Here is a 19,534-nt window from a genome sequence, read left to right as displayed (position 1 = left end):
CTACTCCTGGTGCCAGAGAGAGAAATAACACTGCTCTGTGCAGTGTAGCCCCAGCTTCCTGCTGAGCAGCACAGTCACATCACTCCTCAGTGAACTGCCACATCACTGTTACAGTGCCTTCAAACCTGACCTCCTGAATAATCTTTTCGGGAGGCTGGTGCTGTAACACCACTTTGTGCAGTTTTTGACAAGCCTGCACATGAATTTATGTTACCACTTGGTCGGTCACATGGCTGGCACAAACCTGCATGCCTCCCAAACACAAGGCTCAGTGCTGTGCCACTACCAGCTCCCTGCACTCCACAGGAACGTGGCTTCTCTCCCTCCAGTGCCATCATGCTGAGCTCTGGCTCAAGGCAGCAGCTAGCATGGCCCCAGAAACATCCACCCAGCACTTTACAGGAACAGCAACAGCAAAAGACAAGGTCAAACTTTTCTCCTGATGTCCACCATGCCAAACCAAAGTTTCTCTCAGTCAGACATTGCAGCCTTTCTCATCATAATCTCACTGAAAGTCAAAGAAGTTGATCAATAGGTAACTCATGTAAGCATGAGTTAACTATTAAGAATTAGCAAATATTAATCACAAGCCTAAGAAGCAGGACACACCTTAGCCTTGTCAAGATAAGAGACACAGAATGCACCTTGTCAAGGTAAGAGGAACAAAACCTATTAACAGCAGAAAATGCTGAACCAGCCAGCAATGGATGTGCATGCTTCAGAAAGAAAGTTTAAAAGTGCAAAGTGAGGAAGACTACCAGCCTTCATCAGAACGACCACTGAGGAAGACTTGGACCCTTCTGTGCGACCAACACAGTACACTGTGCTTGCGCATCACATATGCTAATGATATTAATGATTTCCGAGAAGTAATTTGTATCACCACTCCAATCCCAAGGAATGTAATGAATATGCATAAAATTTAGCCATATATTGTGCTGTGTAAAAGCGCTGAGTGCTGAGAAGCACTCCCCCACGTACCCAGCACCAAATAAAGCAAACACCGGCAGCCGGGTCGAGCCGCCATAACAGGCCCGTGGCGGTCGCGTGGTCACGTGAAGGGACGCTGAGTCACCACATGATCCAGAAGCGGGGGGTCACTTGACCAGTGCCTGCGGGGCGGCGCTCGCTGCGCGGTGCAGGCGGAGCGGCTGCTATGGAGTTGCTGCTGCTGTTCTCGGCCCTGCTGCTGCTCCTGCCGCTGCCGTTCGCCCGCGCTGCTCCCGGTGGGTGTTTCGGGTCGGACCCTTCTGCCTGTCACCCCTTCTCCTCGGGCCGGACCCTGCTGCCTGACTTCCTCTTTCCTCGGCCAGAGCCCCGGCCCTCCCATGGACGGGACCCTCTATTAGCTTTTCCAGGCCCTGGGTAGGACTCCGAACTAGCCTCGCTGGGCCGGAGCCCTCAGCTAGCCTGGGGTGCACCGAGAGGGCGCTCCGAGCTCCCCGGGTCCCAGTTCCCAGGCTGGGTTGTGCCGTACCGGGTGAACCTCTTCTGTTGTCGGTTTCCCCTGTGCTGATGATGCCCCCTCCAGCTGCCCGGGTCGTGTGGCCCGGCCTGGAGGAGCGGCTCTTTCCGCAGGTGCGGGACCACTTCAGCTTCGAGACCTGCGGCAACGAGACCTTCCCGCAGCGGTACCTGGTGTCGGGTAGGTCCCGTGGGTGCTGTGGCTTCGGGCTGGATTCCTTTCTGCTCAAGTTTTAACTGCCTCTGTTCCAGTGTAAAGTAGGAGCTAGAGCACTGGGCAGCCAAGAATCAGTGTTAGCCACGGGCCAGACCTGTACGAGCCAGGCATTCCCCAGCATTGTCTATATCCTCCTTTCCTTTTTAATCCACTTTTTACAAAGGCATGTACTTATAGAACAAGGGGGCCTGGATTTAAATTGAGAGTAGGCTTAGACTGTATATTAGAAAGGAATTCTTCCCTGTGAGGGTGGGGGAGGCCCTGGCACAGGTTATGTAGAGGAGCTGTGGCTACTCCATCCCTAGAAGTGTCTAAGGCCAGGTTGGACAGGGTTTGGAGCACCCTGGGGTAGTGGAAGGTGTCCCTGCCCGTGACAGAGGGGTGGAACTGGATGAGCTTTAAGGTCCTTTCCAGTACAAACCGGTCTGGAATTCACTCCTTGCCTTCTGTTCTGGCTGTGTGGTGCAAAGGGGATTGTGGGGACTGACCTCTCTGGAGCAAGAGTAGACTAGAAGCAAGGAACTGTGTTAAGCTTGCACTGGCGCTGGCTCTGTGTGTGTGTCTTCAGTTGACGCCAGCATCTCTTACAAATGTATGTAATCGAGTGTTCTGAATGTGTCAGGAAAAACAAATAGTGACTGAAATGTAGCACTCTGTACTGATCATTTTTAGGAGTAGAGGAATAAAATGCAAATCACTAACTCAACCCTCTTGGGTTAGTGGTTTGCATTATTTAAACTTGTGCAACTATAGATAGCTTAATCCATGTGAAAGAATGAGCACTGCCAACAAGGAGCCAGCTGTGTCTCATTTTTGGATCACTGACAGTAAAAGAGAAAAGGCCTTTTAAAATAGCATGTGGCTAAAAATACAGCAATTTCCATAACCAGTGTCACATGTTTTTCAACCCTGCCTATGCAGAAGAATTGGGGAGCAAATTGTAGGGAGGAAGAAAAGGTGGACTTGGGAATAGCAACAGATGTGAGCACTGCCCAGCTTCGTGCCCACCTGCTGCTGCCTCCCAGCTGCATTGGGGTCTTAAGATGCTCCAGCTGCTCTGCAGCTTGTTCAGCGCCTGTGCCAAGTTGTGTGTTTCACCAGGCATGAATTCATCGATCAGTTCAACCCAAAGATATAAATATGCCACTAATTTTGAGAGCATACCCAAGGCTGCGATTTCACTAATTAGGTGGCCCTTTTTGAACAGAATGTTGGAATTACATGGTTTAAAGCATTGTGCAACTTCTATTTGTTTTCTTTTAAAGCGTTATGTTTTATCTGTGAGTCCTGGGCAGAGCTGAATAAGATTTGTGAGGAGTAAAATATCAGTGCTGTTCTGCTGGTTTATAGAGAGTTTCTTACTCAAAATTTCTGTGATTCCATTTCCCTGTACTGTTTTTTTTTTTTTTTGTTCAATATGAGACTTTCAGATTATCAGCAAGAAAACAAAAACTAATTTCACAACAGGGAATCTGATACTCTTGAGTTTAGCTAGCAATTCCCCAGGATTTCAATAAAAAAATAGGTACCTTTCTAAGGAGCCCATCTGGTTTGGTTTTGGCTTCTGTGAAGGTTGTTTACTCCGGGAGCCATGAAGCACATGAGGAAAAGAGCCAGAGGAAAGAGAACACAGAGCACTCCAGTTACCTACCCAGTATCCAAAGCAAATGCATCATAGTCAGTTGACCTCCTAGTTAATGAAGAGGAGCAGTTTCACTAATGAGAGGTTTCAAATCCCATTTCAAGCCAAATCTGGCTTTGTCAGTTCTGTGCTGAGAATGCCAAGAATTAAATTTGGGCCTCTCTGTTCATGGAAACAGCCTCATGTGACAGCAACATCCGTGGGACAACTGTTGTTCAGGGGCTCTTTGGATGATATGTTGAAATCAACACTTAACTGACGGTCTGAGGTTCGTCATTGAAGAAAACTATTTATTATCCCTCCTAATTCCTGTGCAGTTTATCACTAAGCTAAAATCAAATATTTGTTAAAAGTCAGCAAGCATTAGAGCAACTGTTTGTTAGATAAGCCAGTGTTAGCATCACAGCTCAGCTTGTCCTGCCAGTATCAATTTGCATTCAGTTATAAAGTGATCTGAGGATGAAGCACATTATCTTCATATATCATCATATATATACACACACACATATGCGTGTGTGTTACATATATAACATATATCAGCATATCCTGGGCTCCTCCCCACAGTGTGGGCAGCAGGTGTGTGGGGGAATTCGGTCCCTCTGCTCAGGTAGAGGGAGGCAGTTCTACCGGGACCCCACTGGTAGAACTGCCTCCAGGCCCAGGGACCTCAGCACAAGAAGGATGTGGAGCTGCTGGAGTGAGTCCAGAGGAAGCCCCAGTGATTATCTGAGAGCTTGTGTAGCAGACCATCTCATCCTCTCCCAAGAGCTTATCTGTTGTTTGTTAGCCAGTCAGATAATTCAAACAGGACAAACCGTGTTATTGTGAGTGTTTTGGGCCCATAGGTTCACACTGGTCTGGTATTTCCCAACTGCCAATAGATACCTTACTGTTGACATGAGATCTGACAAGATAAGCTGGATTTTGACTGACTGATAGCTGTTCACTTTATAACTATAAAAGTCACCCCTAACTTTCACAAAGCAGAAATCTGCTATAGATTCTGCTTCACAAAGCAGAAATCTGCAAATATATATATATATTTTCTGGAAATATGTGGAGTTTCTCCTGTGAGCAGGGACATCTGCTTCATGGTTACTCCCCAGGGGTTGAGTGAAGGAATCTCTACATTATCACAATTTCAGTGGTAAATTACATTTGACTCCTAATCAATACTATTACTTTTGCCTGTTTTAATACAGATACTTTGATATAGTGCACTGTTCTCTGGTTTACTGTTCTTTAGTTTTATACTGTGTAGTGAGTAGTTGTGGTTAAGATCTTTTGTCTGTTATCTCTTGTCTGTTTAATAAATAATTCATTTTTATAAGTAGATCTTATTTGCTGTCATTAGAACTGTGAGCCAGAGTGATTCCTTAAATTTAAAATGTTGCGAAAATTTGAGGCTAAGGCAGGGCTTGTCTGAAGCTTTCCCGTGTCTCATGGCAGCTGGGGCCCCTCTGCTCTGGAGACAGGTTGGGAGAGTGCGTTTGTTTAGCCTGGAGAAGAAAAGGCTCTGGGCAAACCTTATTGCAGCCTTCCAGTACTTACAGAACGTTTGTGAAAAAACGGGGGGGGGAGCTTTTTGCCAAAGCCAGTAGTGATAGGGCAAGGGGCAATGGTTTGCAGTTGACAGATGGTGAATTTGGATTGGACATAAGGAAGACATTCTTCCCTGTGGGAGTGGGGAGGCCCTGGCACAGGCTGCCCAGAGAAGCTGTGGCTTCCCCATCCCTGGAAATGTTCAAGGCGAGATTGCACAGGGCTTGTAGCAGCTTGATCCAGTTGGAGGTGTCTTTGCCCGTGGCAGGGGGCTTGAACTGGATGGTCTTTGATGGTTCACCCCCAGCTCAAACCATCCTATGATATGTAATTTACAACTTTATACCTTAGAGCAGGAGTATCAGAAAGATGCAGGCAATTCCCTAATGTCAGTTTTGTGTGAAGATTTAGCTGTGCAAATGTTTTGGAGTGAGTTGGGCTAAAAAGGGTCTATAAATGGGAAATCACTCTTTTGGGGGGCAGCTGTCTGCAAAGGACTTGCAGAACTTGAGATTTTAGGTATTTTTCAGGCAGAAGTGAAATTTTCAGGCCATGTAGTGATCTTATGGAAGCTCTTATTTACCCCCACCCAAATGAGAGATTTCTGGAGCCTAACACTTTGTGTTCCCAGATCAGGTCTCAGGAATCAGCCTGTTCACAGAGTTCTTCCTTGTTAACCTCCTGCCCAAAATCAAAAATTGACTCATTTCATGCACATATTCTTTGTTGTGGTTTGGGGGGTATTATGTGGTTTTTTTATGGGTTTTGTTTTTTTTTTTAATTTTAATTTTTAATTTCTTTCTTTCAATTGCCTCAGTAAAGTTCTGGAAGAAAGGATTTGGACCCATCTTTTTCTATACTGGCAATGAAGGTGACATCTGGACTTTTGCTCAGAACTCTGACTTCATATTTGAATTAGCAGAGGAACAGCAAGCACTTGTCATTTTTGCTGAACATGTGAGTATTTTAGTCATGCATTCTTTAGAGTCCTCTTCTGTTCAGTGTTACCAAATTCAGCTTTCTGAAGATCTGGAATAGTCGTACCATTTCTTCCTGTGGAGCTGAGTCAGACCTGGTATAATCTTTCTCCCCATAACAGCAGATCTTCCTTTTGTAATCATGGCTTTTGAGTAATTTTTTACTATACCTCCCAGCACTCCAGGATACAGACTGCTGTTTCAGTACAGCCTATGCCATGAATGATTTGTTTTTGTAAGTAGTTTCTACAGGCCTTAAACTCCATTTTGGAGTAGAGAGATACTTTGTTTGGATAATATTTAATCTCTCTACCCTGAAAAAAGTCCCAAGTCTCTACTTGGGAAAAGTCCCAAGCCAACCTTTTCCATACTATTAAATCTACTATCTGTCATCTTAGGCATGAAGAGATTATCCTGTTCCCTTTTGTAGCTGGGAATTTCAGGAGAGATACATGTGCTGAGAACCCACTTGACGCCCACTGAAGCCGCTGTAATGTCCTGGCCATTCACTCCATGATCTGTCCTGAAAGTGTCTGTGTATCAGGTGCAGAAGACAAGGCACTTCCTCAGTTATGGACAAGTTAGAGGATGTCTCATACTCTGTTACCTCTTCGTATTAGTGCACGATTAGCCCAGCTCTATGGTGAAAGTAGAGAAGACCCATAGGAGCATTGCCATAGTGTATCTCTTTCATTTCAGAGGTACTATGGGAAGTCTCTTCCCTTTGGAATTGAGTCAACACAGTTGAAGAAGACTGCTCTGCTCACCGTGGAACAAGCCCTTGCTGACTATGCAGTGCTCATTACTGAGCTTAAGCAGCAGTTTGGTGCTGCAGACTGCCCTGTCATCGCTTTCGGAGGCAGGTAAGTATTGTGTGGACTCCTTCCCTTCTCTGCATCCTTTTCCAGCCAAAGTTATGCTGCTGTAGATCTCTTTTGTTCTCAAGGTAGAGCTTTAAGCTATCCTTTTGAGAGTAGATGTGCCTGTGCCTCGGCTCCCATGAGCTCATAACCAGGTCCCACTCTTCTTTCCCATCAGGAATTAGTCTCCATTTGTGGTTGCTTTGGAGAAGCACCCCTGACTGGATGTTTCTAAGCTTCTTCGATGTCTGAATCATCCAAAGCTGCAGAAAAAAATAGCTTGGAAAGGGTAAAGGGAAAATAGCAGCCTTGCTAGTCATAAGCAGTGTGATGGTGTGCCAAAACCTGAGAAAACAAGCACTAATGGGGTCCCTCAATCTGCTTTCACGAGGTGTTGGCTACAATGAACCTCACCTGAAATGTTTCTACACTAATGCATACAGCATAAGGAACAAACAAGAGACAAGAGGAGCTCAAAGCTTAGGCCCAAGCCCAGAAATTTGGCACCGATAGCAAAAGTGAAGTCTGGTAGGACAAGTCCTATGACTGGAGTGCCCTGTTGGATGGTTACAGGCTCTTCAGGAGGGATAGGGCAGAAGAGGTGAGGCAATGTCATTGTAGTGGAAGGGATAGAATGTCTGGAGCTCATAGTTGGCAGTGGTACAGTTGAAAGCCCCTGGGTAAGAATCAAAGGACAAATAAATAATGCAGATGTCACTGCGGGAGTCTACTTTGGATCTCCCAGAGAGGATGATGATGCAAACAAATGATTCTTCAAGAAACTAAGGATGCTTTCAATTCAACTTCCCTTGTCCTTATGGGGGACTTCAGCTTGCCAGAAATCAGCTGGGAGAATCACACAGTACAATCTAGGCCAGGAGATGCCCTGAAAAAACCCTGATGACAACTTTATGGCACAGTTCTTTAAGGAGCAGAATTGGAAAGATACCCTTCTTGATCTACTGCTTGTCAACAGAGAGGATTTTGTGAGCAAAGTGGGGGTTGGCAGCTGTTCTGGCCACTGCAACCATGAAGCCATCGAGTTTAAAATCTCTTTTGACAGGAGGAAAAGTGCCAGCAAAACCTCAACTCTGGCCATGAGGAGAGACTTCAGCAGACTTCAGGCTGCTCAGGGAATTATTGAGTAAAGTCCCCTAGGGAAATGTTTTTGTAGGTGATGGGGTCCATCTGTGTTGGTTACTTTTTAAATATCACCTGTTAAGGGCAGAGGAGTAGCAATTCCCAAATGTTGAAAGTCAGGCAGGTGAGGCAGAAGACCAGCTTGGCTGAACAGGGATCTTCTCTTGGAAATAAGATGAAAAAGGAGGTTGTATGCCCAGTGGAAGGAAGGTCAGGTGACATGAGAAGAATACAGAGACACTGCTCCCCCTCTATAGGGAGAAAATTCATGTGATTAAAGCTTAATTTGAGTTGAAATTGCCAAAACTGGAGAACGATAAAAAGAGTTTTTTAAGTACATTAATTGTGAAAGGCAATGTAGAAATAACATTGGCCTGTTCCAGGATGAGGACGGTCACCTCACAAACAGGGACAGAAAGGTCCCTGCCACAAGGCAGAGGTGTTTATTGCATTCTTTGCCTGTCTTCACCATGGTTGACAGACCAAAAGGGCCCCAGTGTCTTGAGCTGGAGGACCATGAATGTAAGAATAATCAGCTCCCTGTTGACCCTGAACATGTGCAGGATCTGCTGCTCCATCTGGATCCCTACAAATCTCTGAGGTCAGTTGGGATTCATCCAAGAATCCTCAAAGACCTGCTGATGTCATTGCAAAACCTGTCTTGATGATTTTTGAGCAAGTTTGGGAATCCAGAGACTGGAAGCTGGCAAATATTGTCCCAATTTTCAAGAAGGGCAGGAAGGAGGACCCTGCAAACTACAGGCCTGTGAGTTTCACTTCAGTGCTGGTAGAATCTGAGAAGATCATGGTAAATATTATTCTGGGAGATATTGAAAAAACACCTGGACAGCAATGCAGTCACTGGTCGCAGCTAGCTTCAGGAGGGCAAAGTCCTGCATGTTGAACCTGATTTCTTTCTATGATGGGGTAACCCACCTGCTTAATCTAGGAGAGCCAGTGAATGTCATTATTTTGGACTTCAGCAAACCTTTTGATGCTATCTCTTCCAAAGATTTTTCTGGGCAAAATGTCCAGCATATGATGGGTGAGCAACTGTCCACTGGTTGGCACAAAGAGTTACAGTGTCTGGGGTAACACCAGGCTGGTGTCCAGTCACTAGTGGGATTCTGCAGGGCTCCATCCTCAGCCCTCTTCTCTTCTACATCTTTATTAACGACCTGGATGCAGGACTTGAAGGAGTACTAAGTCAGTTTGCCAACAGCACTAAACTGGGAAGAGCCGTTGACTCCCTTGAAGGCATGGAGGCCCTGCAGAGAGACCTCATGTGGTGGTTTGACAGGAAATACGTTTTCTGGGATGCTGTGGTCAGGCCAATGGGTGCTCACATTTTAATATTGGCACCTAATGTGGCCATTGGGACATTGGATGCGCCTCTGAGAACACGGGGTTAAAAGCAGGGCTCTCCCCTGGGAGGCTCTCTTGGGTTCCGGTCAGGGAAAGGTTCAGATCTCCCCTGCCTGGCTGCGGGCTGGGCGGGGGAGGGGAAGCCAGCCCGGTGAGGTAGGCTGGGGCCCTGGACAGGAGGGAGGTGAAGGCCCCTGCAGAATGGAAAGGTGGAGGAGCACTGAGAGGCATTGGGCAGCCACCCCCCCTCCCCCCCCCCCAACTCCTCTAGGAGAGACAGAGAGAGAGAGACTGGTGCCTGTGGCTTGTGCCACCTTGAAATTTAATAGTGGCTGGCCAAGAAGGAGAAGGGGGGGTGCGGTGAGAAGGTGCCCGGCTGGGCAGCCGTGGGAGTTCTGGACAGACAGATCCTCAGATTTTTAACCCTTTTCTTGGATGATGGAAACCTTACAAATGCTAATCCTACTGGAGCTAAATGAGAAGAGAGATAGAGATGAGATAAGAGGAAATGGGCCATGAGAGAAATAGAGAAGAATCAGGTGGAAGAGATGATGGAGTAGCTTATGCTGGACTCTTTTTGTGTAGCCACGGACAGAGCCATGTTTCCTTGTGATACAGGGACTGCATTCTAGGGGGAGGCAATGCCTCAGGACCAAGAGGGTTCGGTGTGGGTACCCCTCGGCCCCAGGGGGTGAAAAATATGGGGGGGACAGATGTCCCAAAGTTGAGACTGTGCCTTTTTGCAGTGGGACGAAGCATCCTTAAAAGTCGACCCTAGAAGCAGCTCTGGTCTGTGTTCAGTGGTGAGAGCGCTGGACATGAAAGGAAGAGGTCACCATTGGCACAAGAAGGACTCCTTCTCCTCTTGATGAACTGAGGATTGAGTATTCTGAAGGGTGGTGCTGGAGTGAGAGTCAATGATTTGGGGGACGTATTGTATTGGGAATTTGGTGGAGGAGGAGGAGATGTATTTGTGAAGTTTTCATTTTCCTTGTGTTTTATTTTTTTTTTCCTTGTAGTTTAGTTAATAATTTTTTTTTTCCTAAGTGGGAGCCTGCTTTGCTTATTCCTGGTCATATCTCACAGCAGAAACCAGGGAGAGAGTATTCTCATGGAGGCACTGGCATTGTGCCAGTGTCAAACCATGACACCTCAGTAAGTCAGACAGATGGACAATCAACAACTGTATGAAGTTTCCCAACAGCAAGAGCTTGGTTTTTCACCTAGGATGGGGCAGCACTGGCTGTGTGTATGGAGTGGGGAATGAGAGGCTGGAGAGCAGCTGTGGGAAGGGACCTGGGAGTCCAATGGTATACTGGATGTGAGTCAGTAGTGCCCTGGCAACCAGGAGGGCCAACCATGTCCTAGGGGGCATCATTGCTGGCTGAGTCAGGGTGGCAGTTATCCCACTGTGCTGCTCTGCACTGAGATGGCGTCACCTTGTTTAGGGTACCACAATGAAAATATGTAAATACATTAAGCTATTAGAGAGTGTCCAGAGGAGGGCCATGAAGATAGGGAAGGGTCTGAAGGGGAGGCCTTATGAGGAGTGACTAAGATGGCTTGGTTTGTTCAGTCTGAAGGAAACTGAGGGAAAACCTCACCTCACCTCACTGCCCTCTTCAGTATCCTGTGGAGGGATAGTACTGATCTCTTCACTCATGACCAGTGATAGGACTCAAGGAAACAGCATGAATCTGTGTCAAGGGAGGTTTAGATCAGATATCAAGAAAATGTTTACACCCAGAGAGTGTTTGAACACTGGAACAGGATCCCCAGGGAAGTGGTCATACACCAAGCCTGTTTGAATTTGAAAAGAGTGTGAACAACACTCCCAGGCACAGAGTGGGATACTTGGAGTGTCCTGCATAGGGCCAGGAGTTAGGCTTAGTGATCATGATGGGTCTCTTTCAGCTCAGCATATTCTATAACTATGAAAATGAGAAATTCATCCTGCAGGATCAGAACATTTTACATTGGAAACACTGGAAACTAATAATTGATAAAATATTCCTTCAAGGGGCCACACAGCTTTTTATTAAACACAACCTCTAACAGCATCCAGCCATTTTCATTGTAGGCCTTTTCATAATTCTGCTCTGCTTCTCTTTGGTTCCTTGCAGCAGTCCTTTCCCAGAGTGCTCACTGTGCTGCAGCTGGGTGGATGTGATGTCCTTGTTTCTTGATGCATCCCCTCTCTCGTAGTAGAGGGGTGCTTCCCTCCAAAAGTCTTCCAGAAGTGCAGGGCTTTGAATTCAATTGCAGTGCACTAAAAAGCATTTGGCATGATAGTTATCATTAAGCCTTCAGCTCGTTGCGGTGTGGTGACGGAACTGTTGATCTCACGGAGGTTTTTACTGTGATTATCAGGACAGTAGCTAGAGTAGGAAGGCCCAGAAGCTGTCCTGGGATAGGAAGATGGGAGAGGGATTCATCAAAACCTCCTAGCTGGCTGCATGTTAGACTGCAGCTCTCTGTGTGTAATTGAGGGCTCAGTGTGCAGCAGCCCTGAACACACTAAACCCAAATGAAGAACACTGAAATATGGCAGTGCTGGAGAAGCACAGCATTTCCTGGGAGAGAAAAAACAGACCACTTCTGGTGCTTATAACTGTGCCAAATTAACCTGAAATTACTTGCAGGAGGTTTCAGGTAATGCCAGTCTCCAGGGCTAGAGAAATGCAAATTGCTTTACACATGGGTGTTGTGGGAACGGTATTTACTGAATCACTTGAGGTGGTACAGAGGGAGATTGAGTGCTTTTAAACTTGGAGTTATACCAGGTTTAATCTGTGTTTTGGGGATGTCATTTGCCACCCCCAATGTCCTCAGAGGAACTCTGCAACCATCAGCAAATTAATGACTTCTGTCATCCTGGGTCTGTCTAGTAGCTTTTGATCCATGTGTAGATTCAATGCCCTGGCATTGAAGCTACCAAGGTAGCTTTGACTTTTCTTGTTGCATTTGTTAACTTTTCCCCTTCCCTGTATCTGTGCTGATCAACTACACAGCTGTTATTTGGGGTGCCCAGGGAGAATAGCCTTCACTTTCCAGGAGTCAAGCCTGTTCTGCCACGTTCATGGACACCTTTTGCCAAAACCCTGGCAAAGTTCTGACTAGTTCTAACTAGTTCTTGTCATTCCGTATGCAAAATGTACAGTGTGTCTTCTCTCTCTGAACAGTGAGTGCTTCACTCAAACCCTGCTTTGCTCTGCTGTGAAGCTATTGGGACATGCTCAGGCTGGTGCAAATTTAAATACTGAGGCAGGATTTACATTTGTGTACAGAAGCAAACTGAGCTGCTATGTTCCCACCAGAGCTGGTGTGAGCATTTGGGGAAAGGCCAGTAAGAGCACTGTGTGCTGGTCATTGGCCATAACTGGATCAACATGAGGATGAGGCACAAAGCATCACATGTATCCATTAACATCATGCATATCACGGAGCATGCGTGAAAACATGAGGCATCACAGATATTCATGAGCTTATTGTTACCTTGCTTTAGGTGAGCCTGTAAATGTTGGCCTGAACTTCTGAGTTATTACAAGTTGTCTGTTAAAGGAAATAACTGTTGTCTCTCTTTGGTAGCTATGGAGGAATGCTGAGCGCTTACCTGAGGATGAAATACCCAAATGTCGTGGCTGGAGCATTAGCTGCCAGTGCTCCTCTGCTGTCTGTGGCTGGGCTTGGAGACCCCACCCAATTCTTCAGGGATGTCACAGCAGTAAGTAGCATCTCTTTTCAGGAGCAATATTTTCTTCCTTTAGGAATGCTGTTTCTTTTTTCTTTTCTAGGTGTTTAAATAGATATCTGTCCTCACGGCATCACTGCTAAACAGGGAGTGCAATTAAATGGTAACCTGAAAGGAAAAGCAGTAGCTGCAGCATGGTTGAGCACTGCCTCCGCTTGGGCAGCTCAGGGTTCAAAGGTGCTGCTTCAAGAAGCACAACTCCGTGCCAGTACCTTTAGTACCACTGAGAATTGACTTTCCCTTTTCTAGTGGCTTGACTGTATTACAGCCTGAAATTTTTCCCTTGTGCCAGGCTGAACGCCTTTTGGATAATTTATTTTTCAAATCCTCTCCCAAAATGCTGTATTGGTACCAATGATTCACAGCATCTCCTTAGTCCAAGGTGATTGCATTTCAGTGAAGAACTGGAAGTCTTCATTTTGTAACTAAAAATGTGCAAGGTGTCTCAGGATCACTTAAACTAAAATTTAAATGTGGCTTTTGCAGTTTAAGGCCATGAAAAGTTGGTGTTAGAACTGACTTTGATTTATCTTATAAGGAAAGAAATGTACTAGCTAGTTGTTCTGAAATCTTGTGATGGTGTCTGTTCTGCCTCTTTTTTGATATAAATTTCTAGATCTGGGTGACACAGATGGCTAGCCTGAGCTATCTTTGTTGTCCCTCAGTTGGAGCTGAGGTCTGTGCCTGGTGCAGGAGCCAATGAGCACACAGAGCTCAGACCTTTCATGCTTTTCTGCCCAGAATTATTGCTAGGCTATAGTTCATTAAGCTGTCACCTCTCTTGGGGCCTTTGAAGGCTTTTATACAAGTTACAACAATGAAGTTGCACAGAACTTGTTCACTAGTCACCTTAACTAATGCTTTTCTGCATGTTCTCCAGTCAGTGTCAGTTCACTATACCAGGGTGGTCTGACATTAGCATGTGAGATGTCTCGGGTGATTTTTACCTTGCGGCTTAGTCTTAGGTTACCTTTGGGCCACCTTAGCATTCTTCTCCCCATCCCTCTGGTCTGGAGGTGATTCATCTTTGTTGACACATTCTTGTCATTCTTGTGTTACTTTGCTGTTGTTCTCCACTTTAAGGACCACACCTGTGTATGTAACTTGTGGTCTCTTTGTTCTTATTTATATACACGAACAACTTGCTTCAATGCAGAGACTTACAAAACAGATAGCTTTACCAGTAAGTATAAAGAAGAAACTATTATATTAAAATAAACACATTTGAAACTACCTAAGTGCATTAAAGAATAATAGACATCTTGTCTTAGAGTTATATACATTTTCAAACAAAAAATGTAATACCATTTTGTGTGGAAAAATTCATAGCGCCAGAGGTTTATGTCCAAAAAGGAGACAGAGGAGTCCTGTAATTTTATTTGAATAAAGGCAGAGGCCATGAGGCATTTCCCATGGGGTCTTTCAAATGGTTTGGGAATGCAGCCCCCTTTCTATCCTAATTTCCTGGATGCATCACTCTCTTCCTTCCCCCATTGGCTGAGGTACTTGGAAGGTACAGACTTCCTGAATCAGCTACTCTATATCCCCCTTTTCTGTGCACCCCTCCTTTTTTTTTTTCTTTTATATAGCAAAACACTGTTCATAATTCTATTAAGCCTTTGTTCTTTTTATCAAAGTTCAGGAATTTAACATGGCCTTGGCTGAGCAATGGCCCATGTCAATTAGTAACATTTCCTAGAACTGGTAGTTTCTTCTGTTTCTTCACTATCTATAAGTCCCTGGCCCTATCTACAAGCAGATTAACAGTCTGTTTTTTGTAAAGACACATTCATCTTATTCCTTTCAATTTAGTCAGCTAACAGGCCCTGCAGTGGGAATTTCCTTTCAGCATCCAGCTGAATTTCCTTTCAGCATACAGCATTGCTTCAGCTGTAAATATGCTGGGAGTCATTACACACCCTCAAACTTAGGGTATGAAAAAATCTTTCCAACTAATTTAAAAATCTTTTCATGTGAAAAAACTATCCGACTAATTTAAAAATCTATTTTCTCTGCAGTAGTAAGTCAAGCTCTGGGCTGAGCTCTTAAGCAAGCACTATGTGGTTTCAAAGTACTCCCTTCCATCTTCAGTGTGGAGGTTGCTCTGATTTGCAATTTATGCATCTGAAATCTGATTGTTCTTCTTGCTGAGAACACCCATGAGAGCTGTTAATCCCAATGAAGGCACATGGAATGACTGCAATTCCTCCTGCCTCTGCTAAGCTGAACTGTTTCTGGTCTGTAGGGGTCCTCATGCCAGGCAGTGCTTGGCAGCAGCCCAGCAGTGCCTAGAGGAGAGCTCAGCCATCACAGCAGCCAGAGCAGACCTGCTCCTCTGTCCCAGACTAAACTATTCCCACACTCCAGTTAGAGCCATTAGCAGGTGAAGATCAATAAGCACATCCAGAAGGATTTTTGGAACTCCTAAAGGGATGCCCAGGTAAACAGTGAAAAACTCTAAAATTATTTATTTAAACATAATTATCCGACAAAGGCAGAATTACGAAGAAAAGAAAGGCGCCAAATCTGTTTTTTAATTGAGGGTGGGTCTTTATAAGAAAAATGCCTAGCTAGTGACTTGTGGTTACTTACCTTGCTCTAGCCAGGTAAAGAGACCTCAGAAGAACCCTAATAATTCTTCTTGTTACAAAACACTGGTTGCCAGCAGACCTAATCTGCCTTACAGCTTGAGAGAGGAGAAAGAGCTTGAGTTCTTTGGGCCTTCAATCACAGAAACAACTTCATCCACCATAAACAGTCACAGCTCTTCAAACCTAACTTAAAGTGCTTTTTCAGGATCAGTAATGGTTTTCCTGAGAAAAAGGACATGGTCATATGGCAGGCCTCTAGCAGGCGTAAGAAGAAAAGCAGATCTTGGTCTTGTACTTCCAATGCATAACTGACTTCTCCTATGGCTCCTTCTCACAGGCAGAGTGCAGTTTCAAGGACTCTGCTCTGTGTTTAAAACCAACAAAACCCTTATGACCTTTGCAGCCCGCCTCTCTCTCTGAGGCATGCTGCATGTTCTCTTGCTGCTTTTCGTTCAGTCTGATGCTCCATGAAGGGTAGAGTGTTCTGTCTGGCAGGTCATCCCAGCGACACCTGGTGACACAGCTGCTGCTTGGCTTGAGCTGTCCAGAGTGTGGCTTCTGCAGAAACATGCTGACTCTTTGAAAGACAAGGCAGAAGCACTGGTGTCACTGCTCATGGAAATGCAAATGAGGCCAATAACCCCTGTCATCTTCTGGTCTTTCTGGCAGTTCTTTGTGTTGCAGCCTCTTAAGTATCTCCTGTGGGAAATTGTCATCTCATATCTTTTCTGTCCCTTCAGGATTTTCAGAAGTCCAGTCTAGGCTGTGTCACAGCTGTCCGTAAAGCCTTCCAGCAGATCAAGGACCTGTGCCTGAGTGGAGGTAAGAAGGGAGCCCTGCAAATAGCTCCCAAGGGCAGCCAGCATTCCCAGACATGGGGGGAAAATGTTGATACTGCTTTACCTCAGCTAGTTGTTCAGATAAGTCAGTGCAGATGCCCATATGGCTTCCTCTTTCTGCTTGTACAGTTTATATTTTTCTTTTATTAACAGTTTCAGTTAGCATTAAAATTGGTAACCAATACTGAAACATAAGTGTGGTGTTACATTTTATTTAAATGGTATGCTCTGTCTCACCCCTCAAAAATGTACCATTTATTCCAAGCCTGTCATCCTCCCCTGAAGTATCATGTATCTGTAATCCCATTGGCCAAAGTTTTATTCTGCGCCCACCTTGAATCTCCCTGTTAAGCTGTGCGAGGGAGACCAGGCTCTCTTTTGGCTCTTATCTCCCTAGGCCCTTCCCTTCCCGAACCTTCCCTTCCTGGAACCTTCCCTTCCCTATGCGTGTGGTGCCCGTACCTTGAGCGCCCACTGGTCCTTCTTCCCCTGCCCCCCTCCCACCACCCCACTGCCCTGTCTCTCCTTGCAGTAGACCAGCCATCACTTGTGCTGTTGTCCTTGTCCCTAGAGTGGATGTAGGTTGCTAAACACCACCCAGTGCAGCAGCAGCAGGGGCAAGAGACCTTAAATCACTAAAAAAAATATATACTTGAAGTGTTTAGTTTTTTAAAAATCTCTGTAGTCCTGCCTTGATGTGTGTTGGAGTCAGCATAGGAGGTTCCTGCGTGCTGTTGGGACTCCTCTTTCCTAAAGACTGTCCTCAGAGTGTGAAATGCCCCTTTCCCTGGCCCTGGTGTGGGGTTTTGGGGAAGGGGAGAGGCAGTGTGTGGTCAACGCTTCTGCTGGACTCCTTGCTCGAGGCAAGCTGCTACTCCCCCCTCCTGTAATAGCTACACGCCTGTCCAGACCCAATCCAAGGCAGATCCAGCCTTTCTCAGCTGGCTGTTTCGGGAGTGGGGGCAGCGGAAGGATGTTGGCTCCATGCACAGAGCTTCCCATGCTCCCCTTGCAGTGTTGTCTCCTGTGTTAGTCATGTCCCCCCACCACCCCAGAGCCTTGCCCTCACCCAGCACTCTGATGGGCCCTGGGCTGGGAGAGCACAACTGTCCATCAATAAACGGAAGCTGAAGCATTTGAAGGGGAAAAAAAAAAACAAAACAAAACAAAAACAAAACCAAAAAAAAAAAAAAAAAACCCACAAAACTAGGGAGAAAAGAGCCAAAGAGAGCCTGGTCTCCCTTGCACAGCTTAACAGGGAGATTCAAGGTGGGTGTGGAATAAGACTTTGGCCAATGGGATTACAGATACATTATACTCAGGGGAGGATGACAGGCTTGGAATAAACAGTACATATTTGAGGGGTGAGACAGAGCATACCATTTGAATAAAATGTAACACCACAGTTCACCCTTTTTTTTGTTAGAAAGAAAAGATGAAGAGAAATATGACAATTAACAACTTTAAAATAAGCAGTAATTAGACCATTTTGCAGCATAAAAATAAATACAATTGCAGTGAGGATTATGTTTTAAACAGTCCATTTGACTTGATGTTTGCCTTTGGTGGTAGGTATTGTTCAGTTCTGAAAGGGTGCTAAATAGTTTGGTGGGAAGTAACCTTTTTTATTTTTCTGGAATAGTTAGGGGATTGGTAAAAGGCAAGGTACAGTTATTTTAACACAGCACAAAGATAAAATGAGCATTTAGTTGTAATAAACAGGTTATGTGGGTCCATACAGGTGAGCGCTTAAAGGCCTTCAGCCTTTGGCACTAAGCTCATATGAGAGTTTTGGGATTGGCCTTTTCAGCGTGACTGGCCCAATGGTGTCACTTTTTCCAACTGGCTTTTTGGACCACCACAGCCACCCCTTTTAGGCTGAGGTGCCAACTTCTGCTCCCCCTCTCAGGGACAGGGAATCACCTGGAGCCCCCCTGGACTCCAGGCAGGTTTGCGGCCTCAGATTCTCACCCTTTGATCTGAGCTTTACTGATTCTTTCACCTTCCAACTGGTTTAACCCAGAAGACCCCCCCAGTTTTAGGTCTTTAAAAGAAAAACAAAAAGAAAAAAAGGAAATTTGGCTTCAGCTACTACCTATACTCAGGGAGCAATCACCACAAAAACCATCAAAATACTTTCCCAGACACCATTTTAGGTTATCAGTCACCCTCAGAACCTACTGAGGACAGCATAAACCCAACAACGATTTTGATTCAGCAGTCTAATACTATCTGAACACTCACTATTAAAGAAACAATCGAAAACTGCTTCTCATTGGATCTACCCTTGTGACCTGACAGGCCTCTGTTTTCTAAAACTGAAAACAGGACAATCTGCAATATGAACACACATTTAAACTAGAAAAGCATAATTGTAAAAACTACTTCATGGGGACGAGAGGGAAATGGAGAGAAGACAGGTATTGGATAAGAATGATAAAAAGGATAGAGGGTTTTAGGATAAAAAGTTCTAGCTGACAAGCTCTTTTCAGCTCAAGTGGATAGGGATTGGGAATTGGGGAGGTTACGGGGAGCCAGAGACTCTGCGAAAGAAAAACCTTTTCAGGGTACCCTGCGCCTTCGAGCGGTTTGCTCCCAGTGAACTACCCAAAATAAGAAAAAAAGGGGTATGGATTGCAGAGAAGGATATTATCCTGCTCTTGGAGTAATAGGGGAAGGAGATCATAAAGTAGAATTTTCAATTCAGTGAAATATACAAGGCTGTTAAAACTGGTATTACAAAATTACTTAAGCTTTGGGTTTTGGTTTCTTAGCATCTTCTACTTCCAGCTCCTACCCTGTGGGATTTGGAAGGCGGAAGGTGGCAACTAGGAGTTGGAGGGGAGAGACAGGGAAGGGGCAGAGTACGGGGGAGAAAAAGCGGGAAGAAAGGGATTTTGGGGAGGAGAAGTAGAAGATGGTGCCGTTCCATGTGGCTGGAGCAATCTTGGCTGACACATGGTCATGGCTGTGTTGGATCTTTAGGCCATGCAGCCACAGCACACATGGTGGTAGCCATGTTGAGGCTTAGCCGTGTGGTTGCTGTGCCGGGCTTAGCAGGATGGAGTGGATTCCCAGGGATTTGTTTAGGGGAAGGTGGGTTAGGGATGGAATTAGGAAGAAGGAACAGTGACGGGGGGAGAGAG

At 45.5% G+C, this 19,534-nt stretch overlaps 1 protein-coding gene across 2 annotated transcripts in view; it reads left to right on the top strand.

Moving 5' to 3' along the window:
- The first annotated feature begins 1,054 nt into the window (after positions 1-1,054).
- DPP7 (dipeptidyl peptidase 7) overlaps positions 1,055-19,534 on the top strand; it is a 27,595-nt gene continuing 9,115 nt past the window's right edge. Inside the window, exons 1-6 of one of the 2 annotated variants that reach the window (XM_071453651.1) lie at positions 1,055-1,226; positions 1,532-1,645; positions 5,683-5,822; positions 6,542-6,705; positions 12,796-12,931; positions 16,290-16,371. In XM_071453651.1, coding sequence (XP_071309752.1) covers positions 1,157-1,226; positions 1,532-1,645; positions 5,683-5,822; positions 6,542-6,705; positions 12,796-12,931; positions 16,290-16,371 — 706 coding nt within the window. In that variant the 5' untranslated portion in view covers positions 1,055-1,156. The remainder of the gene's footprint in view (positions 1,227-1,531; positions 1,646-5,682; positions 5,823-6,541; positions 6,706-12,795; positions 12,932-16,289; positions 16,372-19,534) is intronic. The other variant, XM_071453650.1, reaches the window with a different exon arrangement.

Source organism: Agelaius tricolor, unplaced genomic scaffold (assembly GCF_023055355.1).
Source record: "Agelaius tricolor isolate 1412-34295 unplaced genomic scaffold, bAgeTri1.0.p SCAF_37, whole genome shotgun sequence".
NCBI classification, from domain to species: Eukaryota; Metazoa; Chordata; class Aves; order Passeriformes; family Icteridae; genus Agelaius; species Agelaius tricolor.
This window is presented reverse-complemented; position numbering and strand designations above follow the sequence as displayed.